The sequence below is a fragment of the Lagopus leucura genome, unplaced genomic scaffold (assembly GCF_019238085.1).
Source record: "Lagopus leucura isolate 7727_CA_CO unplaced genomic scaffold, USGS_WTPT01 Super-Scaffold_100001, whole genome shotgun sequence".
Taxonomy (NCBI): Eukaryota; Metazoa; Chordata; class Aves; order Galliformes; family Phasianidae; genus Lagopus; species Lagopus leucura.
The window spans coordinates 12,227,479-12,254,880 of NW_024962262.1; the positions used below are offsets into that span (position 1 = coordinate 12,227,479).

Genomic DNA, 27,402 nt, shown 5'->3' on the forward strand with positions numbered 1-27,402 from the left:
TTCACCAAGAGTTCAAACATGTGAAAGCAGAGGGGAAAAAAAAAAAAAAAAAAAAAAAAAAGTGTGGTGCAACAGTTACAGGACTGCATCAGAAATGCTGGGGCACATAAGTGACACAATAATGAGCACAGAGCCAGATGCACAAGTCTTAGTCCAGTAATGAAAAGGTCCCCTTCCTGACAGAGTATATTCAAGAAGCTGCCTCACTCATGTCCACTGACTGCTGGTAAGGGAAATCAAATGAAACAGGCTGTTTAGCGTAGCAGGTTGACCAGATTCACCTTGAAGCATGGCAATTGCTTCCATGTAACAAAGAGGCCAGTGTGCTTTCCCTAACTAAAAGCCTGAGCTCACAATGCTGCTCTTGTGGCTCAGACTCAACAATGCTGTTCCTGGAATCCAGTACAACCCCACAGACTGGTAAAGTATCACCAGTACTGGAAAACTTGAAGCTTAAATTATGCATTAACCAAAATCATACACAAACTTGGTTCACAGTTAGAATACCATATTAGTTATGCCATATTGTGTTCTTTGGATTTCCCAGATCTACAAGCTATCAGATGGGTTCTTAAATGGTCACTTCATGTCGTTCTGTCAGCAGTCTTTATAATCTCCTGTTTTGTGGCATTTATAGCATTTTTGGTACATAAGTAAGACACAGTATAAAGAACCAGCAGTTGATTTACCGAGATTCAGCCTAAAACACAAAAAACAACCTACCAGAATGCTTTTAATGGCATTCAAAAACATTAAAGGAATTTAACTGTAAGTTACAATGAGAATCAGCATTTTAAGTACTATTAACAATCATATCGGATGCACAGAATTAATGCCTTCCTGTCAAGTGGACTAAAAACTGGATAAAGCTTACATATAAGAGCGTAGAATGTATGCTCTTATGTATATATATGTATATGTACATATATATTATGTATATGTAGAATGGTGCCTTGTCTACTGGCACCAAAATACTGTTTATGGGCATTATTACCCTTAATATCCATGCCAGAATAATGAAAGACAGTGGCATGAAATTCAGCAGTGCTAAGCTGCTCTATGATACAGCCTTCTGCTCTGATACAGCCTTTTCTTCCTAAAACCTGAAGACATGCTGAAATTGATCTTCCTTAGCTCTTGTAATTTACTTTGCTAGAAGCACATCTCACCAACACTAAAACTTCTTTCCTATATCTAGGCGTATTTTTTTTCCTAGATTTGCATGTCATACAAGGACAAATAGTGCTTTAAAACATTACTTACAGATTGCCAAGCAAGAGATTCCATAATGCGATGTTCGCAGCGTTCCAGATGCTTTATCATGTCCCTTGTTAGGCTTGGCTCCACTTTAATGAAACTTTCAATCACCTTGTAGAAGTCAAAAGCTTTTAAATCAAATACATTGAGAATCCACGGGAAAGACAAGTCTGTTTCAGCACTCGTACCATCACTTTGTGAAGCAGTTCCTGCAAGGAAAGCAGATTACAATTATTAAGAGCATTGCATTCTTTCACTTCTCACTTTTTCCTTGTTTGCTCCTTAGCACTTTGGATTCAACTTACTGCCATATGTAGCCATGACAATTTCGAGAGCACACGCCAGAAGAGATGTGTGGAAGATGTTATCATTCAGAAGTTTGCTAAAGGGAAAAGGAAATCGTTAATACTTATCCCAACAATAAAATAACAGGTCATAATAATCAGTTGTTGGCACGTACCTAAAATTGTGCACTGAGAGGCGCTCTTCTTCCTGAGATATATAAATCAAGCTTTGATTATTTTCAGTATTCAAAAATGCAATGCCAGTACAAAGCTATCAGTGCTAAACTTACCGACTTCAGCATAGACTCCATTACTCTGTAATATAGCCGTACTCCAAGCTGGTATCTCTATCAGAAAGGAGGGAAAAAAGAAAAAAACAAAATTTAAAAATCAAGAACACTATGTTGGTTGGTTTGGTTTTTTGTTTTTGCTTGTTTGGGTTTGTTTGTTTGTTTGCAAGAGCTACAATAAAGAACTTTGTTCTCCTCAGCTCCAATTGCCAGTAGTACCAGAGATACCTCAAAAGCTTTGTGACTACTTCAACCACGGGAAGATCAATTAATCAAGGGTTTATGTCAAGTCAGGGCTAACAGGATAAAAAGTGATGCTGATACACAAGAGAACGTAGAGTACAAACATGTTGGAATTGCTTTCCAGAAGAATGCTTGTAGAAAACACAGCTGGCCTACTGATCTTATAAGGCAGTAAATGTAAAGAATACTGTAGATTTCTAGGTTAACATTACTTTAATGAATGGCAGCATGCCTTCCATTGCATGTATTTTGCCCATCAATTTTCCCATTCTTCACCAAACTATTTCCAGCATACCTCTTCCCCATCCAATCTTATATATTAAGAACCACTTGTTAAATGCTATCTTCACAGAGCATTAGAAGAGAAGCATATCCATTCCTCAACTTGAAAGGATTAGTATTTTTTATTATTAATCTTCGCTGAAGACAAGGCAGTGAGGTCACACATTAGCCAGCACCAACAGAGTTCAAATGAGTAACAACCAAAATGCTACTTACCTGTGAACCAATCTCAGCACATCCCTGTCCAACTGCTTCAGCAAATTTCTTTTTGAAGATGTGGCCAAGACTTTCCACTCTTTTCAGGATACTGTCTTCAGGGTTCACTGTGCAATTCTAGTCAAGTACAGGAAAAGATGAGAGGGAAAGGAAAGGCAAGGAAAGTGTTTTATTTCCAAAGCACTTCAATGATTTAATCAAATTAATCTTGCTAGACCTTGTAGCATCTCTCTTAGTTACCTCATCAGCATAAATCAGAGTGGAGTATTTAAGATATTATATATAATATTAAATATATATATATATACATATACACACATAATATAGGGTATATAATATATATATATAGTTAGCAGTTTTCAATAAACTGCAACTTAATATCTTGTAAGTAATTAGCTAACTCAACCTACAAGTAGTACCAAGTATGTTACTGTCTTTCAAGTTAAAAGTATCTTTAAATCTCTGACTGGGAACATGAGAGATCATGTATGGATATATCCTCCTCCTCCTCTTTCTGTATGTCCTCTTTATATTTCCCTGTTTCTCCATCCAATACATACATAAGCCTTAATATTTAGTGCAGTAACAAAAAGATTTAAGGATCTACAAGTTTCCAGTGCACATCAGTTAAGATACAAATGCCTTCAAAAATAAAAGTAATTAAACAATCCTAATTAAAATGTACTTGTTCAGAAATGTTTGTAATAAAGGAGTTGCCAAAACGTGCCAGATCTCTGTGCATAAGTTTTAAATGACTGGCAATTTTTCACAAGTTTCTTCAGGTCACTTACATTGAAATATGCAATGAGAGTATCTGATGGTTTATCAGTTGCCGAGTTCAAAATCATCATCAATTGCTGAATAGTATTCATTGCAGCTCTGAAAAATACAAAAAAAAAATCCATCAATAATACAAAAGATTGGTGAATGAAGATGACTTTTGTTACAAGTCTTAAGTTCATAAGTACAGTAAGAAAGAAGCATTAAAACATAGCTCCTGCTACCTATTCATGAGACAACACAGTCTTTTTAAAGCAATGTTGCTTCATTTAAAAAAAAAAAAAACAACACAACTTTTAGAGGTAGAGCTGCAGATGTTCCCATTGGATACGGCATGAGAATATTAGCAGTCCTCTCCCTCCACAGATCTGAACCAAGAGTCATGTAAAAACAAAACCAAACAAAACTGTTAACTTCAGTCCTTTTTGCTTCCAACAGGAAGGCAGTAATTTGCTGAAATATTAATTCTGACCTACCTGCAGATAAAGAAGGTAGAAAGATCATAAATAGAAAACCTTCCTAACTTGTAAAGCATTATGGATGGGGAAAAGGATATGTACATTAAATCAGCTTTTCAGTGTTCCTGAGAAATGCAAATATCTCCTTACAAAGTAGAACAATTTCTTTACAGGCTAAATGAAGAGTGGACCAAAAATACATATTATATCTTATGAAATAGGATGCACTGAAGTATTGGATGACACCTCCATGTATTATTTTCATTTCTTACTACAGCTTTCTTGCTAAAACCAGATTCAAAAATACACGCAATATCCACTGATTGATATCCAGTGGATTAACTAGAAGTTTAGACCAGAAGCTAACTTTGTAAAGCTAAGCCAAGTAACAAAAGTAACAACAGTATTTTAGAGAAGCTATAGTTTAAAAAATAAAAATATACTTAAAACAAATGCATAAGATCTTTGTTTATTCCATATTAAGTTCTGTTAGGGTGAACGCATCTCTCTGAAGGAGGCATTTTTCACTCTTCTCTAAAACTGAAATCCCGATGACAAACACTTCATAACTTTCTGAAGGATCGTTATTCTAAGATAAGAAAGCACAGTCTCTTCTCAAACAGTCCATGTTATTCAGATGACTGAAATACAGATAAGCGGGAAAATATGAACAACAAAGATTTTCCCATATGGGACACTAAGATATGTGCTTGAGCAGCACTCAAACAGTCCATATTTCCAGCTTTTGGGGACATCATGGATTGTTCTGTCTTGGTTATTCACACAATGGAACAGGGAACTACAGGGAACTAGTCATGTATCCATTACCACAAAACCCGAATTCAAGTTCTGTATTAAGCAGTATCATTAAGTTTCTCCCCTTTCTGAAAGATTATAATAATGATTTTTCTTCCTCTAAAAAAAGCGTTTGATTCTTTCAGTGGTTTCATTACTTTCTGATTAATTTATTATTTTAAATCTCAGCACTGTTTAGCCTCAGTTTTTGACTGATGTGAGCCAAACACAGTGAACGTAGAAAAAACATTCAGTTATTACGACTATAGTAGCTCAAAGATGCATTACTCCTTAACCTATTGCTGAAACACAGAAGCGTAAAAACACCTCTACCAAAGCTCTAGAAATGACAAGTGTAAGGATGATTAAAAAAATTAGAATGAAATCACGCAATCCATCCTCCTGATGCACTGAACCAGTACTTACACCCATTGGTTTCATGCTAATACAAGGAAGAACTTCTTTACTGTCAGAGCGATGCAGCACTGGAGTGCACTGCCCTTAGAGTCGTGGAGTGTCCTTCCCTGGAGATATTTAAGACCCATCTGGATGCCTCCTCATGTGACCTCCTGTAGGAAACCTTCATTGGCAAGAGGTTGGACCCTATGAACTCTAGAGGTCCCTTCCAACCCCTGCAATTCTGTGATTTGCTCTACTGATTTTTTACATAAAAGACAAGACGCAAATCCACTGAAGAAAATGATTATGTTCTCACAAAATTCAGGAGGCCTAAAAGCAGGTCCTAGATGTCTAGCTCCAGAAAAAGGATGTTATGAGAAGACAAAGTAATAAATATGGCTCTTTCATTGTAACTTTAATTAGATCAATCTACAACAGTGGATAGCCATAGGACAAAGGGGAATGGTTTTAAACTGAGACAGGGGAGGTTTAGGTTAGATATCAGGAGGAAGTTTTTCACACAGAAGGTGGTGATGCACTGGAACAGGTTGCCCAAGGAGGCTGTGGATGCCCCATCCCTGCAGGCATTCAAGGCCAGGCTGGATGTGGCTCTGGGCAGCCTGGTCTGCTGGTTGGTGACCCTGCGCATAGCAGAGGAGTTGAAACTTAATGATCAGTGAGGTCCTTTTCAACCCAGGCCATTCTGTGATTCTATGATTTATAGACTTCCTATTCTACACTAGTGATCAAAGGCTTACTGCCATCTAGTGACAGCCCCATGCTTTATGAAAAACAGGTTGCTACAGCCGCAGTTACTGCTGATTAACAAGCCTCCACTTGGACTGTCTTAAGTAGCAGCATTTTTGGAATACATGAAGAAGTCCGGCTAAAGAGAATATGAATGAGTACCATATGCAGCCCTGGGCACCACAGTATAAAAAGGACATAAAACTATTGGAAGGTGTTCAAAGGAGGACTAACAAAGATGGTTTGCTCAGCCCAGAGCAGAGGAGCTGAGGGGAGGCCCAATGGCGGCTACAGCTCCTTGCAGGGAGTGGAGGGGCAGCGCTGAGCTCTGCTCTGTGTAACAGCAACAGGCCTGAGGTAACAGCATGGGCTGGGGACAGGGTCTGCACCAGAGGGTGGTGGGAATGGAACAGCCTGCCCAGGGCAGGGGACAAGGAGCTGCTGGAGATCGTGAAGCATTTGGACAGCACCCTCAGACATCAGGTCTGACGCTGTGTGAAGTCAGGGGTTGGACTCAGAGATCCTCATGGGTCCCTTCCTACTCAGGTGATTCTGTGATCAGAGTTTGTTAGCACATTTCAAATTCTGACTGTGGAAACTTGCTACTTCTGGACTTCAACAAAGATTTCCATGTTAAGAACTTAACACCGTGACAGATGTTTGGCTAATAGAGGTTTTTGTTTAAGCAAGTATAACCAAATACATTAGTAACAAGCTATTTGTGAGAAGTAGCCGTTGCTGTCAATGATCTTCTTGTTAAACAATTCAATTTAGACAATATTTAGCAGATTTTGCATAAATGTAGGGTCCAGTTCATTCTTTCAAAAGCACACTTATACTGTTAAAAGTTTATTGTTTTCTTTAAAAACAAAGCAAAAGTATTTTAGGTAATTTGAGAATAAGATAAATTAAAATACTATGTTTACTTACGACTTTCATCTCTACAAAATGCTAGAGTGCAAGGCATTTATACAGCAAGCACAGAAAAGGAACCTCACTGTCACATTTTACTAAAGCTGACACCTCTGGAACAACTGCTTCTACAAACATTTCCATGTTCATCCCCACAGCACACAACATTGCAATGGTGCAGCTGATTAGTTCTTGAGCTCCAGGAATTTCTAAGCACTCACTACTGGGCAGCATCATACTAATTTGCCAACAAGTGGCTTGGCACAGGGGAAAAACGATACATGCAAGTCTCCTCCTCTTTAGCTAACTGAACTCAAGCTTAGAAGTGATCCTCCCTCTCTACTCTGCCCTGATGAATGAAGCCACTTTCAGAATACTGGGTCCAGCTCTGGGCTCCCTACTTCAAAAAAAGACAGGAATCTCCTAGAATGAGTCCAGCAGAGGGCCACACAGATGATAAAGGGCCTGGAGCATCTCCCACGTGAGGAAAGGCTGAGTAACCTGGATCTGTCCAACCTGGGGAAAAGACGACTGAGGGGAGATGTGATTTATGTTTATAAATACCTAAAGGGAGGTGGGAAGCAAATGGATGAGGGCAGGCTCTTCTTAGAAGTGTGTAGTGATAGGATGAGGAGCAATGGCTTGAAAACTTGTACACAGGAAGTTCCACACTAACATGCAGAAGAACCTGCTCATGGTAAGGGTGATGAAGTACTGGAACAGGCTGCCCAGAGAGGTTGTGGAGTCTCCTTCTATGGAGATATTCAATCTGGATGCCTACTTATGTGACCTATTGTAGGGAACCTGCTTTAACAGGGGAGTTGGACTCAATCTCTTGAGGTCCCATCCAACACCTGTTCTGTGATTCTTGCAGTTCTTCTGTACTGGACTGCAATCAATACCACGTTTCTGCTATATCTGTTCCCTAACAGACCAGAATATGTCAGTACTCAGAAATGTTCATCTTCCCAAATACAAAAGGTAAGAACACTAGAAAGAAAAGACCATGGGAGAAGAAATGCACATGCATACAAAGTTTAGTATAGGGAAACAAAGCCACGAAGATCTAGACTAGAATGAAGATGGAAAAGGATGAGAATATCACTTTATAGAAGTACTAGCTTGAAAGTATGAACTTTCATTCTCATATTAACAAATATAGTGAACTATTTTACACATACCACATGCTACAGTTCAGTAAAAAACTGTTTTCCAACAACTTAACCAGGAACTGAAGACTCTAGGCATCCCTAAGTACGTGCTCACTACTCTCTAGTAAGCAGAACTAGGTTCTGTCTTATACAAACAAAGAACCACCACCTACACTCAGGGTATTTCAAGTTAGGATAGAAACACAACACAGCTCAAGTGGAAAATTCATACCGAACAGGAGTCTGTGGAAGTACATGATTAACCTCCTCATCTGGATTATTTTTTCCTGGTGTTCTTTCCAACTGTGAGCTATGGAAATGGAAAATAAACTTATGAAGCGTTAAAGTGACACAAGAATGCCTTCTGCAAAAAGCTTATTGATCAACACAAAAAAAGGCTCTGAAACATTTTTGAAGATCTAGAATAATGTAATTTATGTTGCTAAGGAGATCTCTTTGAATAAGATGTTGGACTAGATGACCTCCAGAGTTTCCTTCAAACTTTATTCTTTTCTAGAATTTTATTTGTAACAATTTAAATGTGGAGCTAATACAGGACATTTTCTCCAATGAGGAAAGGCTGAGGGACCTGGGAGTACCCATCCTGGAGGAGACAGGGAAATCTTAATGACCATAAATCCCTGAGGGAGGGTGCCAAGAGGCCAAAGCCAGGCTCTGTCAGTGGCACCCAGTGCCAAAATCAGGGGCCATGGGCATGAATGAGAGCACAGGAGGTTCTCTTTGAACACCAAGGGCACTTCTGTGCTGTGCAGGTGACACAGCATTGGCACAGTCCGACAGAGGTTGTGGGGTCTTGGATATCTTCCAGAGCTGCCTGGACATGGCCCTGGGCACCTGCTCTGGCTGTCCCTGCTGGCCCTAAGAGCCTCAGACATTTTCTAGTTCTATATTATGTACAGCTTCATTTTTATCCAGTTTTAAATTAATATGTTTTTCTAGCACAGATAAAGTCACACTCTTACACAATGAGCAAACATCACATGACGTTACGGAAATGTTACATTATCAGCAACCACTGATATTTTACAGTAGGACTAAGAAAATTCAGATACATCTGTATCACTCAGCAGCACCAGGGAACGTGTCCAGGCATCAGCACTCAACTGTTTATTCTGTTAAATTGTCAGTGGCAGACTTTTGTTCAATGAAAGCTGCTATTCCCAAATGATTTCTGCGTACAAAGCCGGAAGTCAGAGTGGACTCAGGAGCATTCCCAGCAGGCTGCTTACATGCATCACTGGCCAGTTTTAGGAAAGAGTTTGACAGCAAGGACCCAGCTGGCCCCAGAGCCATAACACATTCTTGGACATAACAACTAGCATGTAGCCTCCTTCTCTTTGTGATTCCTCAGCTGCCACTGGACTACAGAGGCTTGCCCAAGAACTGAAGTACAATTTTCATATTACTTTCTGATTATTTAATGTAATGTAAAGCAAGGATAGTGATGCCAAAAATATCTTAGCTGAACTACAAACATAAAATATCAACAGGATACAAAGATCACTTAAGAGCACAGAAGGAAAAAAAAATATCCACGAATCCACACCTTCTACTAAAATACAGAAGCAGTAGGTGAAAATATTACCATGTTATAACATCAGGCTGTAGAGTTTCATCACGATCCAGAAATAATCTTGCATCAATATCTTTGTTTTTGAGATAAAGCTCATCATATTGTTTTGAGAGAACGTCAACCTTGAAAAATATTTCAAAAAACATTTAATAGGAACAAATTTACTGGATAATATAATCTACTCCTACCTCATTAATACAATTGAATAGTGCTGAAACTCAGAGTAACCTTGGAACCCTCAAAGTCACTTTTTATACAAACAGCTGAAGCATACCCAGAGCAAAACCATTGTTCCCATGCACAAACAAAGATAGCCTTTTGTAAGAGAGAACAATCCAAGATCATAAGACATCTGAAGATACATAGCTCTTCATACTGTAAACAAGCTAAAAATATCTGGAGTAGAAGATGTAGACCTGCAAATCAAACTAATGTTTCCAAGCTTTTTTTTCTGGAAGGAAAGACTTAAAAGTGTCTCCAAAGACAAGAAATGTAAAACGAGTGTCCTTTGAACAGCTGCTAGACAATCCACTAGGCCTCCATCACTGCTGGTTTGCAGATGAAAGCAGAGATCCAAAATCAAGTCATCTTGTTCTAAGTGTAAAAAGAGTTTTCTCATTACATGTTAATATTTGTATTGATGTTGTTCTTAAGTAACATACTTAAGTGACATAAGTTATATAAAACCAAAACATTATCCTACATCCTTCTTTTTTAAAATTATGATTCTTTTTAAAGCATCTTAGCCAATCAGATCCCACATTGGTATGACTTCATTTTGCAAGAAAAGTTTGTGAGGTTATTTTCTCAGTGACCAACACTAACTGAAAGTACAGAATTTTTAACTGGGGCCTCATACCACCTTTCCACTTCAAGTCTGCTGTTGTGCTCCTGCAGGAGCAATCAGTCAACTCCATTATCTGTTCCCTAAACCCTTAAACACACTACATGGTGCTGCACTTTGTCATGTTCCAGCTACAGAGACAGGTAAGAGTGCATAAGAAACAAAATGAGTCACGCAGCAGCCCCAAGCTAAAACAAGCTTCAGGCATCTCCTCCACAGCTTTGCTCCTCATCCCTTCTTTCATCTTTGCCAAGCAAATTTGCACCAAATCAATTCCATGATTGGAAGTTTGATGTTATTGATATATTTAGATTCCCATCACCTTTAATTTTTTCATTAGGAAAAATTCATTATCTTTTCATTACCTTCCAATGGCTTACACGTTCCTTTTGTTAAGTATTTCAGTATTCTATTAACTTTCACAGAATCACAGAATTGTAGGGGTTGGAAGGGACCTCTAGAGATCATCAAGACCAACCCCCCTGCCAACTTTATATACTTCAGATTCTTTCTGCAAAAACTGCAAAAAACAACTGCTCCTATACCAAATTGCTGCATGGTGCTAACTGGAGAGAAATCTTCAGTCAAGAATACAAGTTCTCAATTCATTCATTCATTAATTCATTCGTTTGTAAAGTTTGACCATCAAGCCTGCAGTGAAGACAACTGAAATACTAACAGCAAGTGCCAAAAGCTTTTTTTGTTTTGGAAACAACACTAAACTTTATTAGAACCTCAGTGGGTTTTTGTTGTTTTTAATGAAAAACATCTCATGTTATTAGCAATTGTACCAAGTAACTCAGCTATTACTGACACGGACTGGCTACCTCTGTGAAATATATCTGCATCTTCCTGCTTTGGTTTTACAACATCCACCAGACACTTAAGTGGCAGTAGAAAGATTTGTGATACGGGACATCTTTTCAAATATCATTTTGTAGAATCTTCTATCAGCAGTCTTAGACAACTGTTTTGGTACTATGCTAAGTTGTGCAGCACTGACTGGCTAATAAGCTTTACAATGATCCTTGCCTGGTAGTTCATACAGGGCTTCCAAGCTATGCCAACCCACATACAAAAGCTCATCTGACTGCTGATCTAAATGTTGATATGTTGACGTGATATTGCACTGATCCTAAAAAAGATTAAGGCATTTAGTGGGTCTTGTATTTTGTTTCCCACTCAAGATACTGTGAAACTGAACAAAAGATGCACCTGGTATACCTGCTGTCACAGCTGCCTATTCTCACATCACCACAGCAACGTGAGGCACAGCTAAACCCACTCCTTAAAGAATAATGCACATAATTACTTTACAAGAGGTTATCTACTAAAGCTTACTCTTGCATACAATTGCACAGAGGTAGGTCAAACGCATCTGTAGACTGACTTTAGAGATTTGACACTGTAATGGTTCTAACCTAGATTAATGGCCTCAGCAAGATCATGGATATTCAAATCTTATGCCATGCTTTGCTTTGAGCAAAACCACTGGCTTGATCTCAGGAAATTCACTTAGTAGATTCAAGTGTAAAAATTACAAGTAATCCATGAATCCTGGAACCCCTGGTTAAGTTACATTCCTGAAAAACAATGCATTTTTGCCAAATGATTTCAGAAGAGCCTATTAGAACTTCATTTAACGCATAAAGCAAACCTTAAGCAAGCTGGCATCAAGTCAAGCACTGTTGTTAAACTATCTTAAATTACTCCAATTACCTCTGGTAATCCATTTGAGGCTACAACACCAAGAGAATTCAAGAAAGGAATAAAGCTTGTGAAATACACATTTTTTACCTGAAAATAAGAAAAAGAACAACATTAGAAATGCATAGAGGCAGCCACGCATATCCTGCTTTCATGTTTCGAAATCAGTCAACTAACTGAGACACTGTTTTAAGAAAATAAAAATGAAATTGCCTATGTACCCCAAACTTAGTTAAATCATAGCATGGTTTGGGTTGGAAGGGGCCTTTAAGATCATCTAGTTCCAACCCCCTGCTGTAGGCAGGGACACCTCCCACTAGACCAGGTTGCTCAAAGCCCCATCCAGTCTGGCCTTGAATGCTTCCAGGGGAGGAAGCAGCCTCTCTGGGCAACCTGTTCCAGTGTCTCACCACCCTCACAGTAAAGAATTTCTTCCTATTTAGAGAGGGTAGTCTAAATCTACCCTCTTCCAGTTTAAAGCCATTTCCCCTTGTCCTGTCACTATATGCTTTTATAAGAAGTCCCCCCCAGCTTTCCTGTAGACCCCTTTCAGGTACTGGAAGGCTTTAATAAAGGTCCCCCTGGAGCCTTCTCTGCTCTAGGCTGAAAAGCCCCAGCTCTCAGACTGTCCTCATAATGGAGGTGCATCCTTGTGACCCTCCTCTGGACCCACTCCAAATGTAAGCATTTAGCATATAATCCTCTGCAGGAACTAAACTGGGAAAGAATTAGCCTTTCCAGCCTCTTTCTTCTACTCATCCGCTCAGATATTCAGAAATAAGTCATTTTCACACAGAAATAGATTCCTCAGCAGAGAAAAAGGAGAATGAGGCCTTCAAGATCCCATGTAGAAACAGTGCATTATCTGCAGTCATTTTCTTATTGTGAGATGCAGCTGGGAACCCCCATCAGAGCAGGCCTGCATCCACATACTAGATGTTGGATCAGTATGAACCTTCATACAACATTTTTCACAGTTAACTTTAGCAGGGAAACTCATCACCCACACCATACCAAAGGACTTAATCTTTTCAGCCTACCTACTAGAGAACTGTACAATGGCACAATACCTTCACTACTGAACTTGAGAGAATAATTAGTAAACACAGGCAGTCTTTTAAAACCAAAATGCTTAAATAAGCTCATATCCCAGCGAGGGTTTAGCAGCAAGATCCAACATATATTAAAATGTAGGCATTACCTCATCTAAATTACAATCATGCTCTTTACAAAGGATTTCAATAACTTTTGTATCTGTATCAGTTTGCTTTGAAGCACGTGCATTCCTGTTCTGACCTCTTCGTGGGGTTCGAGTTGAACCATTAACAGTCCGTGCAGTCACAGCAGACTCTGGAAAAACAGGCAGGACCATTACAAGTTTACAGTCATCTTAAGGAACAAAAAAAACTAAAAAACTTTGGAGATTTAAATATTTATGACTTCTCAGGCAGTCTTAAATTTTTCCCTTCCCTCTCTCTTTAGTGGGTAAGCAACCTCCATTACAAACATTTCTACAAAAAAACAACAACAACAAAAAAACTAGTTTTTCAACTCATATCAATATTTAGACATTTTGATTTTAAAAGTATTCAATGCCATTTAACAGCATTTGTTGTAAGCAGCTTTAAATAAGCAGCTGTTCTGTGAAGCTAGGAAAGCCTTGTGCTTTCAGAGATGGGTAATTATTTCTTGTGTTTTTACAGAAGTGGGGAACAACGAGCTGAAAGAGTGACTTAATGCTTCTAAAGGTTGATGAAGTCAAGCAGAATTCAAGTGCTGGTGGAAACATGAGGGAGTTCTTCCTTTCTCCAAATACCCCAGCCAAACAAGTACAAAAAACAAACTTCACCTTGAAGATAGCAAAAACCTTACTTAAATGCAGTAAAAATGTTGCATTTTCACAGGATCATAGAATGGCCTGGGTTGAAAAGGACCACAATGCTCATCCAGTTTCAACCCCCTGCTATGTGCAGGGTCACCAACCAGCAGACCAGGCTGCCCAGAGCCACATCCAGCCTGGCCTTGAATGCCTCCAGGGATGGGGCATCCACAGCCTCCTTGGGCAACCTGTTCCAGTGCAAATGGCCTCAATATCATCACCTTGAAATATCCAAATTATATTAACATATGTTAACACAATTACCTGCTTTAAAATTTATACTCTTTACGAGCGAGCTGTTCTCAACTGTAACTACATTTGCATTTGACAACTGTTTCATGAGAAATTCTGACAAATGACAGTGCTCTGGTGGATGCATCTTAATCCCCACGCTCTTAATATCACAAAGCTTGACACTGTTTAGCATAATGTGAAGCCTCTTGAATAATGGTGTTACTTGCTAAAGGAATGAAGTGCTTTGTGACAGTTTGAACAATACCTGTGCCTATTACACAGCACAAATGAGAAATTTTAACACTTCACAATGTAACACTTCACAGCGATACAATACACACAGCCTGTTTTTTAAATAATGAGGTGCCAGTCTTCACATTTTCCCTATGGATATTTAGCTGTAAAACAAGAGAAGAGCAGGAAGATTCAGGCTATAAATTCCAATCTCTCATTCAAATCCAACGCCAGGTAAACCCAGCATTCAATTAAAAATTGTTTTCTACTTACTAGGGCTGCAAATATTTTAGAATATCAAATCCACAGCTTGTAGAAGTTATTCAACAACAACAACAACAAAAAAAAAAAAGGATTTCTGTTGCTCCAAGTGAAAAGTAAATGCTTGCTTTCTCTGACTTTTGATTGGTATTTCCCATGCTTCATGTACAAACGTTGGATGTACAATAGTTTTTGTTGAACAGGAGTTCTACAGCTAAGATCCATTACACTTTTTCATAAAATGAGGAAGAAACAGGTTCTAATAGAAAGTGAACGCAGTAAAAAAAATTATCTACTTTTTGCTCTACCATTTTGAGCTACAACTGCAGTAATTTTTTCTAATCCATCATGCATTTCTTTTTTAGCATCTGTATAGTCCAGTACCTTGCACGCTTCGGCTGTCATCATATTGCTATGAATCACTGAAATAAGAACCATAGCAGCATTTTCTCTTTACGTAATTCAAAGCAAGCTTTCTAATAGCACTCAATCCTCATAGTCCACCCAGAACATAAATTATTTTACTAAGCCAAGACTACTCACAAACTTCTGAACAACTCAATGGAAAGGGGACTGTATAATCAATAGATATCAAGATGTTATAATCACAATATAATAAAGAGAGTTAGGCAAAATAGACAACGATCACAAAAAGAGAATATGTGGAAGAGCTTACCCTTGGGTTGAGCTCACCAGAAGATACCAGAAGAGGGGATCTCCAGAAGAGATCCTTCCCCTCTGGTAGCCAGCTCTTAAATAGGTCTAGGAGGGATGCAGCCTGGCTCCACCCCGTCCGGCAGCACAGGTGAATTGCCTTCAGCTGTGCTCCTCTGGCTGACTCATGGCTCGCCTCAGGTGATCAATCAGAGGTTCAGGCCGTGACTCAGCAGTTCCCATACAGGGACATAGCAAACAGACAGCAGAACTGAAATATTATTACACTGCCACCTTAAAATAACTTAATTCAAATGCATTATCATCTAAATTGAATTAGAATATTAAAAAAGAATCAATTTTAATATGTTTTGGCAGTTTTATATCAACTGCGAATGTTAGCAAGACTCCAATGGAAATTCAACCCATTTATTTTCTACTTTGATGTAATAAAGAAAAAACTCAAAACCTTACTGTATGGTTCCTTGAGCATAGCAGGAGGTGACAGTTTGATAAAATAATCTAAGACGCACAGCAACAACTGGAAAGAAATCACTAGGTCATCTTCCATTTGCAACACTTTACCTGCAAACGTTTAAGAAGTTGAAGATGATGTGAGATACTCAACTTTTAAACCATTATCTGAAAAAATTAAGATTTACAAGTTTATTTAATAAAACACGCTAAGATTAGTAATGAAAACATCCTGCAAGATGTCAACATTCTTTAAAGCTCTCAGTAGTCCTTCCTGATTCATTTTTCATTTTATACAGTGGAGTAGCTGTGTAGACCTCTATCTACGCTATCCTCACTTTTTATTACCTTAAAGCTTTGCTTTTTTGAATATTTAGCAGCTTTCACATAAATAAGCTCCTAATATACAGTAAAGAGAAATTCAAAACACGCTGACTGTACTTTCAGTCCTTCCATTGTGTAGGGAGTTGTTTGTAAATTATAAAGACATTAGCATGAAGAATACTTTAAGAACTCCATTATTGCAGCTGTTCCCAGTGTGCCAGAGAAGATCTACAGAGCCATTTCAAGACTTCTTACATTTCCATAAAAAGTTTCAAAAGCCAAGAGCAATTCAGAACAGCTACAGACCGCTACTTGTGTTCTAGTGTGAATTAACAAGCACCACCCAGGCTCTCCAGGGACTTAAATTATACTTGCTGGTCCACTTCAGTCTGTCTTATGATTCTCAGTGAAATGTCAGGGTAGAAAAACTTCATGGCTTCTGGATTATGCCTATGCTTGGAGAAGTTAAAAAGATCCACTCTCTCTGCTATTGAAATTGGCTTAGGATCAGCTGAGAAAAACGGACCTGGAGCAGGAAGCAGTTAAGACATGATGCACTCATTATCACAGGTGCAGTACAAGAAAGGACTTCCTGTATTACCAAAGCCAAATTTCATCACTCAGCTTTCACTGAGACTTCAGCCTCTTCATGGAAGAATCACAGTGTTTGAAGAACTTAATTTCTGAGACTTAGTCTAAAAAGATCTGCCAGTCTTTTCAGGTAGTCAGCCATATACTAATACAGGCAAACTATAGAGCATATCTCAAGTGCAGAACAGCAGTGTTCCAAGTAAAATACTCATTGAAATATTTATAGAAGATATTTATACAATGGCAGCATTACCAGCTAAAAGAATAGCTAATCTGCATAGAAAGAAATATGACTGACTAATTAGAAAAGCCATGCAGTCAGAAAATGCTGGATCTATACAATGGGTATTTGTACAAATGATGCTATTTCCCACACAGTACATGCAAAACAAACTCAGTTCAACAATATTCATTTAAATACATGGTTTTTAATCAAAACTCACCTTTTGCCAGCAAAAAAGTAATCCAGTAATTTTTTAGGACTAATACAGAACTGAGTTCAGCAGAAATCCTGTAAGTTGGCACATAAAGATTCCACATTAAGAGCTCTGTAAAACAAAGCTATAATTTTCTACAAACATGCTTCAGTCTGTGGAGCAATTTCAACAGTATGTGATGTTCCCCATATAGTTACACTTATTACTTATTTCATTCCATTCCCTACATAATTAAGACTACACATATAAGAAAATATTAAGTCCTTTGTAAAGCCATTCAAGTATCAGACAACATCTGCAGTGTTAGCAGCAGTTTTCCTCTTGTGCCCTTGACTAACGCCCTATTCTCAAGCCACAGAATGAATTCAGTCTCATTAGGGAGTTGCTAAGGCATCTGTTCATCCATGCATTTGTTGCTATGATTAAGCAGCTCACTCTCCAAATGCTTGTTTCCACCACGCTGAGACACCCACCACTGGGTGGCGATCCTTCATGCAGGAAGTGATCAAATACATACACATCACTTCTGCAGCTTTCATCATCTCAGTACAGAAAGGACACTGAGGTGCCGGAGCAGGTCCAAAGAAGGGCAACAAGGCTGGGGAAGGGCTTGGAGAATATGGCCTACAAGGAGAGACTGAAGGAACTGGGGCTCTTCAGGAAAAGGAGGCTGAGGAGAGACATTTGGGCCGGAAGAACCCCAGGCACCTGTACAGGCTGGGAGGAGTGGTCCTTGAGAGCAGCTCGGCAGAGAAGGACCTGGGGGTCCTGATGGACGAGAGACTGAACATGAGCCAGCAGTGTGCTCTGGCAGCTCGAAAGGCAAATGGGATCCTGGGCTCCATCAGGAGAGGGGTGGCCAGCAGGGACAGGGAGGTGATTGTCCCTCTCTACTCGGCTCTTGTGAGGCCCCATCTGGAATACTGTGTCCAGGTGTGGAGCCCTCAGTACAAGAAAGACATTGAGATTTTGGAAAGGGTCCAGAGGAGGGCGACGAAGATGATCAGGGGGCTGGAGCACCTCCCCTATGAGGACAGGCTGAGGGAGTTGGGCTTGTTCAGCCTGGAGAAGAGAAGGCTGCGGGGTGACCTCATTGCAGCCTATCAATACCTGAAGGGAACCTACACCCAGGAGGGGAGTAAACTCTTCAAAAGGGCTGACAATAGCAGGACTAGGGGAAATGGATCCAAGTTGAAGGAGGGAAGATTTAGGTTGGATGTTAGGGGGAAGTTCTTTACTAGGAGAGTGGTTAGGCCCTGGAACTGGCTGCCCAGGGAGGTTGTGGATGCCCCATCCTTGGACGTGTTTAAGGCCAGGTTGGACGGGGTCCTGGGCAACCTGATCTGAATGTGTATGTTTGGTGGCCCTGCTAGGCAGGGGGGTTGGAACTACATGATCCTTGGGGTCCCTTCCAACCCGGGTGATTCTGTGATTCTGTGATCTCTTCCAATATCTGAAAGGTGATTGCAGTGGGAGTGGGGTTGGTCTCTTCCCACTGATGACAGGACGAAGCATAATGGCCTTAAGTTGTACCAGGGGAGGTTTAGGATGTCAGGAAAAAATTCTCCACAGAAAGGGCTGTTAAGCACTGGAATAGGCTGCCCAGGGAGATGGTTGAGTCACCATCCCTGGATGTTTTTAAAAACCATTTGGATGTGGTGCTCAGGGACATGATTTAGCAGAGGGTTGTTAGAATTAGGGTAGAATGGTCAGGTTGTGGTTGGACTTGATGATCTTTAAGGTCTTTTCCAACCTGAACCATTCTATGGTTCTATCTCACTGAAATTCAGAGCCCTCACTAAATCTAAATTAAACACCGCATACTATAATTTTACATCAATTTTAATGAGTTAGAAGACAAAATACTGATATCTTATCTTGACAAATACAATTTGGAAAGTCAAACTTACTCACTACTGGGTTGTTCCAGATAAATAAGGCCACAAGTCCTAGAAAATAAAAATTTTGCATTATTTTTAAGCACCTCTATGAAAGGAAACTATATAATATCTTTTACTTCAATGCAGTAAGAAAATACCAAAAACATTAGAGAATTTTATATATATATTTTTTTAATTGTGACTCTTAGAGAAAACATTAACAGGCCCAACCAAAGCTCTTCCAGAGCTGAAGTAATAACATTATTGCAAAAGAGCTTAAGTCCAAGCTTGAACAGCAGAACAATTTTAATTTGGTGTAATAACGTTTGTTACTATTTTATTCCAGAAAGAATGGATGTGTGTACATTGTTACTCAGCTTGTAAAACTCAGTAAAGCATGTGCCACAGCTGTGCACACAGCTCTGTATAAAGGCAAAGGCATTTTAAAACCTTAACTTTTACCAGTGCCACTGCAAGCCTTGGGACAGTTGATGTTTCTTCCCATCAAACAAAATATGAACAGAACACGAATTTCAAATCCTTCTCGTTAAAATACCCTTAACTGCAATTCAACTGCAGCAGTGTAAAAGCAACAGGAAAAAAAAGGCATTTTTAAACACAAAGCTTTTTAATGCTAGGTTCAAACTCTGTATGTGTAAGTTTGACTATATTTTAACATGCCTGCATAGTTTGCCTCTCGATGCCTTCCCTCAGTGATGCACTGGACAAAAAGAAGTTTTGAAAAAATAAACTAGTTCTCATTTGTTTATTCACTGTTTCAAGAGTGAGAGGAGGGACAGAAAAACAAGACATGCCCATGTTAATAAGCAGTGATGCTTTTATACCTTAGGAAAGACTTGCAATGGGTAAAAACTAAATATTTACAACTTGCATGGAACTGAACAGCTTTAAGTCAACTATGAACTCTACAAAAATACTGTGATATTACCAAGTTAATACTAATAGCCTTGGAAAAGCATAATTTAAATCACATCTGTGAATTGTTTCTACATTCTAGTGACCCTCTCATTTAGGGTATGTTTGAGAGCCTCTTCATGATCAAGACGAGAAAACTATGACTTTTAGCTCAAATTCTTGCAAGTGAAAAATACTACACTATTTTTGAAGTAATGGAACCCACAATGCAAGTATTTTTTTTATTGATGCTTCATCAATGTTTAATATTAAACAGTTTTTTACTGGTATGCACAGTATAGAATTTCATGGACAAGACAAACTGCTTCAGAGCATACCAGATCTTGCCAACATGCATCCTATTCTACCAGGCAGTAGCCTGTCAGAGGAACAAAGATAGACTTCTTATCATCTCTGACTTCAGATCAAAGCACAGAGCAGCTACTCATCAACTTGGAGCAACAGGATCCCAAAAGAAGTTCCACCTGAGAATCTCCTGATTTTTAAATGATACACACAAAACTCTTTGCAGGTTGACATAAGCAAACTCAATTTACCCCCATTTAAAAGAAAAAAAATCATCCCTCAATTTTGCCTGTACGGTCAACCAAATCACTTAGGAAGGTTTGACTTGATTACAGAGTTGTATCTGCAGCGCCCATAGACTGGAATAAACTGTCTTCAGCTCCAGATCTGGGAGACAGAAAATCTTATTTATTCTCACCCACCTTTTTTTTTTTTTCCTCCTTTCCAAAGCTCTTTAGAAAGAATTCTAAGGAATTGGAGGGTAGGGTGTGGCAAAAATGGAAAGTCTATTAAATAAGAAATATTAGATCATAAAACAATCCTCCTTATACTTGTAAAAAGCAAACATTCATCATGCTGTTCTTACTTCTGTTTATACTACAACAATGGGAATGTTCCACAGAGCATTGGAACAGTTAGGGAACAGAATATAAGATGTGTTTATTCAGCACATGTAAACAGTTCCATTTAGCTGATCTGTAAATGCAAGCAATTGAAATGGGCACTTCTCACACACAATTTGAAAAATACAAAACTCTAAGCACTGATACACCAAGAATTCATCATTTTGAAATGAAGAAATGTACACTACCTTTCAAACTTGTGATACAGTGCAAGTAAGACATCATATTTCTTTTTCAGCCTTGATACAGTGCTATCAACTTTAGTGCTTACAGTATCCATGTTAACATCCACCTCTTTGAGAAACTGAAAAAATGTGCACACACTGAAAAACAAAGATGGTAGATTAACATCACTCTGAAAATGACTATTCTGATATAGCTCCACCGAAAAAAAATCACCATAGAACATCACTTCACCAGATTTCACTGTATTTTACTAACACTAGCAGTGATTGAAAACCTGAAATACCCAACAGTGACACCTTGACTCCTATTCTGACTAAGAGTTCTACATTTAGAATGTTTTTACTAGCCTAAGAACACGAGCCATAGCTCCATCCGTACTAAAGACAGACTCAGGAATTAAAATAGCAATAAATGCATTGAATTATATGGAATTTCATGTCTTACAATGAGTATTTGGGGGGTGGGGGTAAGGATGCTGCTGCTTGTTGGAAATATTACTGCACAGTTCACTTTCCCAGTAAACATGTAATACTATGGCCATCAAGAAAGCTTTCTACTCATAATTAAAATGAGCAGATAGATAAAAATTAAGATGGAGGGAGCTATCAAATGTTTTGATCCTGTATAAAAATACTGTATTATGAGTGGGGTTTAGTTTCTTTGTTTTCATAAAGAAAAGGAGTTCGTTTAGAAATTCTTTTACCACAGAATACAGCAAACATTCACATCTATTTAAGTGGCTCCACAGGGCGAGATGACCGCCATAAATCTCTGCCAGATTGCCCTTATAAGTGCTGAAAAGCCCAGGGCCAGCAAGCAATTGAGTATTGCTAAAATCAAAGTCATCAGAGTAACAGCTTATTTTTTGAAGCCCCAAGGGAAGAAGCCTCCTTCAGACTGCAGAACACATTGGTTGGGTGAGTGCATCCTGTGCTCGAGTGGAACATGCTGAACATCACTGCACAAATGCAATTACATTTCATGGAAGCAGAAGCAGTTGTAAGTCAGTCAAGACTGAAGAGATTAAGTCAAAACACAAGACTTGACCACTGTGATGGGACACTACATGAGGTAAAAGAGGCGTGGGGAAGCCTATCCCCAACTGATGATGGCAACCAGTGAATATTCTGTTCCAAGCCTGAAATTACTGTTGTGATGTGCTCCGAGTCCTTCCTCACTGACATCCTCAGTACTGTGTGTGAAGGAAATGGAAATTTTAACCCCTTGTTGCAAGATATCCAGCCCCTGCAGTAGCTCTTCCATTTGTACAACATGGTTTGTAGATGTGAAGGCTTCCCCCCATCAGGAAGAAAAGAAAATCTCTTGCAAGTTGATCCCTTGGCTATCACGAAGGCAAGGAACACAATTATAATTGGTACAAGTTGCCCATCTCCCACATACTTATGGAATGGCTCCAGGCACATTAAGACCACAGAAATGTACTAAGCTGCTAACAAATGCCAGGACACAGTCATGCCTGAAAAGGCTCTGCTCATGGATGTGTCCCACATGCATGGCATGGTATTTAGGCTGACAGCACCAGAATCCTGTTCCTTTAATATACCTGACGTAAGGGCACACCTATCACTGTTACCATCCAAATTTACATTAAAAAAATTAAAAAGTACTTTAAGCCTCATTTCTCATGAGCACGGTAAATATAAAAATATAATAGCAGCAATTTCCTAGAAAAGTACAATATTTAAACTGGCATTCAAGTTTTTGAAAATGAGCAGCATATTAGCAAACAATTTGAACCCTTTTTTCCATGAGCTAAGTGTTTGTAAAGAGTTCTTATAGAAAATCTTTCTTTTCCTATATCAAATGTTAAGTAATTTATATCAAGTTGCTGAAAACGTTAGATTTAACAAGAACAAGAATTAAAGTTATGAAACAATCATAAACCAATCTCATTTGAAGCAAACACTGTTGTTCCCTCAATTAAAACATGACAGCAAGACTCCTAGTTCAATGAAATACTCAGTAATCCCCATAAGTAACCTTCATTTTAAAATCAATGAGCCTGATACACACAAAAATTCACACAGATGGAAATACAAATTCACACAGAAAGACTCACCTTGTGCTTAAACTTTTCAGCAGCTCTGTAAAAGTGAATGTCATTTCATCCAGATCAATTGCTACAATAAAGATACAGACTCCCCATGTCTCCTTCTTCTTTTTGTTATAAGCCTTTCAGAAAAAAGAGAAAATGAGTTTTATTATTTTTATTATGTCATACAAGTGGGTGGTATATAGAGAACGTTAATTTGTTCACAGTAGATTAGAAATGACAAATCAAGAGACCTTCAAGCAGACATTCATCCATGATAACCAATTACTGGGTAACTGAAACTGGTACAAGTTGTACATTGCAGATGACAGATCAAGTGTTTCAAATCTTCCCGGGGAGTAATGAATTTTACCTGTACAATTCAGTAAGGCTGCAAAATAGCAGCTTTAGTTTCACTGAAATGGTTTCTGCTTTGCATACTTTCCTGCACCCACCCCAACTCTTTTTTTGAAAGCAAAATGCATACATAAAAATTACAAGAAAATTAAAAAATTGAAAATGGTAACTGTTTCCTATTCAGGATTACTTCAGGGAAGCCAACATCTCTCTCCCTGCACAGATCTTACCATTCAGTTGCTTCTACACTATTACAGACACAAACTAATTTTGACCATAACAAGACACAGGAGATTAAGGAACGAGGAAAGATGGATTTGTTCCTTCCTAGAAAGAAGGCAATCATAAGAAAAAGAAAAAAAAAGTCATTAGGAGGACTGAGAAATAAATACTCATGAGCTTTATCCTACAACTAGATCTAAATAGCACAGCTGAACCACAAATGCATGCAGTAAACCGTGGCAGTAGCAAAGACCATCAAGGTTAAGTGGAGCCCAGAGGGAGCCGAAATACCAAACTCATGCTCTTTGACACTGCTCAATTTTAGCTCTCTCCCTGCCCTATCTTTTTTCCTTCCCCAATCACCTTGACTAGCTGTCTACCAGACAATACTACGACAATTCACAGGAGCTCGTTCAAGAAGATGCTTTCAAAAGGCAGCAGCAATCAGGTCGTACCAGATCTGGGTTCCTCCATCTTACGTGATCTTCCAAAACCACCCCCAGAAAGGCTCTGCACTCTCCACATCTTCGCTGGAGGTAGCACCTACCCCAGGTTCTGCCAACAAACCATAACCGAGCTCCTGTGACCTCTCGGCCACTTTTAAAACTTACCCTTACTCAGCCATGAGGCCACGAGGTGACAGAGGAAACTACAGGCAAAGCACTAGCATGGTTGCCCCACTGCTTTCTTCTAAAGAGGACTAAACCCTGAACAGTCCCACTACCAGTGAGTCCACACAGCTCAGCCTGTAAATAAGGAATCTGGCCCTCTTTGGAAGCCAATAGCTTGCCATGCCCATAAACGATACAAGGACAATTTCACTGATGCTGCTAATAAGTCTTTTACAACTGCTCTGCTGCTTTTTTGAGATCAGTGTTCGTAAGTCAGTGAAGAGAGGCTGGGGCCTCCTGCAAAGCATGAAAAGCCTTATTTGTTTGTATGTTAAGTTAGATAAAGAGTTATAGTCTTAGAATGAGAGAATACCCCAAGTCGGTGGGGGCCTGCAAAGATCAAGTCCAACCCCTGGCTCCACACAGCACCACCCAACACTCAAACACTGAGCATTACCCAAATGCTCCTTGAAATCCAGCAGCTCGTGGCCATCCCTACTGCTCTCTGGTGCAGACCCTGTCCCCAGCCCCCAGCTGCCCTCCCCTGATGCAGTCCCACGCCGCTGCTGCCGTTCCCTCGCACCCTGTCGCTGTCACACAGAGCAGAGCTCAGCGCTGCCCTCCGCTCCCTGTGAGGAGCTGCAGCCACCATCGCGCCGCCCCTCAGCTCCTCTGCTCTGGGTTGAACACACCAGGATACCTCAGCTGCTCTTCACATATCTTGCCCTTCAAACCCTTCAGCATCTTTGCAGGCCTCCTTTGGAGGCTCTTAATAATTCTGTATCCTTATGACATCATGGAGCCCAAACTTCACCTGTGCCTGACATAGTCTAGACCTGATCGCTGATTAACCAGCCACCTTCAACAACGTGACAGCTGTGTAAGTTACTTTCCTATTAGAGTTTTTCTATTAATCATGGAAACTTGTACAGTACATATTTTGAAACAAGCTCCTAACAGACTGAGAAGGATCCAACATCAAATAGTCATTGTAATTATTTTTATTGGAAGCCCTCCTCTTTTAGATATTTTGTGTATACTGTACACCACCAGCAACCTGCACAAGAGAAAAACACTGCTGTTGAGGGGATTTTGCAGAGAACAGCTTTGCTAAGAAACACATTCCCACAGCATCAGACAGCTCCAGCACTCCTTTGCTAATAGGTGCAATGAGATACCAAAGCATAAGAACAAAAAAATGATCTGTAGGATTGGGATATTCTGCATTAACATCTCTTATGAGCTGGAAAAAAAAAAAAAAAAAGTCTTGAACATTAAGGTTAACTAGTTAACTCCTAGAGATGACTATTCTCTTTCTGAGAGCAATACTGCTGCTGGAGTCAGTTCACAATGTCTTATCAGCAAGTGCAAACACAGCCTACATCATCACATAAAAGCATGTCTTGATGGGCAAAGCCATAGTGCCATTTTTCCTAGTTTGTTGCCTACCCAAACAAGGTTAGCTCATTTGGAAGGCTTAACTCTACACAGGGATGATGAATGCTTCAATGTTATAGCAACTGTTTACTTGGTAGAAGCAAGATGTGGTTTTGTAAGAAGTTGTTTTAAACTAATCCAGACAGTATTGGTTTGATGAGACCAACTCATTCTTTCGACCAATGAAGAAGATGGCAGCCCCAGAAGCAGTGTTTGAATCATATACACACCATCACAGCAAATCAAACTCTAGTTATCAGAACTATTCCCATGTCCACTGCTGATATTACAGACTGCTTTGGGCATCTTATTCTCAATCAGACATGCTGAATTATTTTTGGCCTAACACAAAAATTACATGGAACATAAGATAGGCAAGGTTGAGGGAACTGGGATTGTTTAGATTGAAGAACAGAAGGCTCCAGAGAGACTTCATTGTGGCCTTCCAATACTTGAAGGGAACATATAAACAGGAGGGGAAAAGGCTGTTTACAACAGTGGATAGCAATAGGACAAGGGGGGATGGTTTTAAACTGAGACAGGGGAGGTTTAGGTTAGATACTAGGAGGAAGTTTTTCACACAGAGGGTGGTGATGCACTGGAACAGGTTGCCCAAGGAGGCTGTGGATGCCCCATCCCTGGAGGCATTCAAGGCCAGGCTGGATGTGGCTCTGGGCAGCCTGGTCTGCTGGTTGGTGACCCTGCACATAGCAGGGGGGGGTTGAAACTTGATGATCACTGTGGTCCTTTTCAACCCAGGCCATTCTATGATAAACTAACAAATCATTATACATATATTTTTTGCTACTAGCAAAGAACAGGTGTGAGCAGCATCTGAGTGTGTTATCCACTTAACATCAGCACAGTGAGGAAAACCTGGAATACACAGAAGAACACTGGGCTACATGTAAATATCATGAAGGTAGGAGAGGAGGAACAAGGTAAGAAGAGTCCTTCCTAGTAAACCTGACTGCAGAGTGCTCTCCTTTTCATATTCCTCCCCTCCTTGGCTTGCAGATATTTTTCAATTAATTTCCTATACAAACTAGATAAAACCAGCTGCAGAACAAAAATCAGCAGCATCTCTCAGATCAAACACTTTGTTGATACCATACCCTCAGAGGAACCAACCCTATGACACAAATAAATGCTTGGTTTACAGTTAAAGCCAGACAACCCACCCCAGATAGACTTGAATGCATGGAAACATATACAAGACAAATTCACAGCCAGAAACTCATTTCTTACTGTTTTTTGTTTGTTTGTTTTTTAATTGACCACAGTCTGATTTAAATTCTTTGTTAGTACAGACTACAGAAAATGGGCAGGACAGTGACTCAGCAGTTGTTCTTGGCAGCCAGTCAACCCCAATAAAGCGACTTCCAGTAACTTTATTTCAGCCTATCATAAATGAAAACCTATCAATCAGTATCTCCAACATTATTCAGTACTCAATAGTTGTAATTAAACCCTTATTTCGAGTTTAGCTTATTTGCTTTTCAGAGGAAATCATGCTGTAACTTCGGGCAATACGGGTCTGTTCTCATTCTGGAGTTACTATTACTACTACTTAATCTATTTTCAGCAGATCACCAGTTGCCTAAAATCTAGTGAGAACAACCTGGAACAGTCATTGACTTAAAATGCTCAAATTGAATTACTGTGCACCGGGGTCCTTCGTACTTCACTTTCCAGATGTTACTGCAAAATACTGATGGCACTAATGAAAATAACTTCAGTTCTCTACCTCAAGGGGCCCTCCAGA

At 39.4% G+C, this 27,402-nt stretch overlaps 1 protein-coding gene across 1 annotated transcript in view; it reads right to left on the reverse strand.

Moving 5' to 3' along the window:
• The window catches only part of RB1 (RB transcriptional corepressor 1), an 80,090-nt gene that overhangs the window by 47,122 nt on the left and 5,566 nt on the right, over positions 1-27,402 (reverse strand). Inside the window, exons 3-17 of the mRNA XM_042867344.1 lie at positions 23,038-23,150; positions 20,960-21,094; positions 18,958-18,996; positions 17,054-17,121; positions 15,696-15,806; positions 13,161-13,309; positions 11,972-12,049; positions 9,421-9,530; positions 8,047-8,124; positions 3,364-3,451; positions 2,573-2,689; positions 1,832-1,888; positions 1,718-1,749; positions 1,563-1,639; positions 1,264-1,466 (exon numbers count right to left, since the gene is read on the reverse strand). Of these exons, the coding sequence (XP_042723278.1) occupies positions 1,264-1,466; positions 1,563-1,639; positions 1,718-1,749; positions 1,832-1,888; positions 2,573-2,689; positions 3,364-3,451; positions 8,047-8,124; positions 9,421-9,530; positions 11,972-12,049; positions 13,161-13,309; positions 15,696-15,806; positions 17,054-17,121; positions 18,958-18,996; positions 20,960-21,094; positions 23,038-23,150 (1,455 nt within the window). The remainder of the gene's footprint in view (positions 1-1,263; positions 1,467-1,562; positions 1,640-1,717; positions 1,750-1,831; positions 1,889-2,572; positions 2,690-3,363; positions 3,452-8,046; positions 8,125-9,420; positions 9,531-11,971; positions 12,050-13,160; positions 13,310-15,695; positions 15,807-17,053; positions 17,122-18,957; positions 18,997-20,959; positions 21,095-23,037; positions 23,151-27,402) is intronic.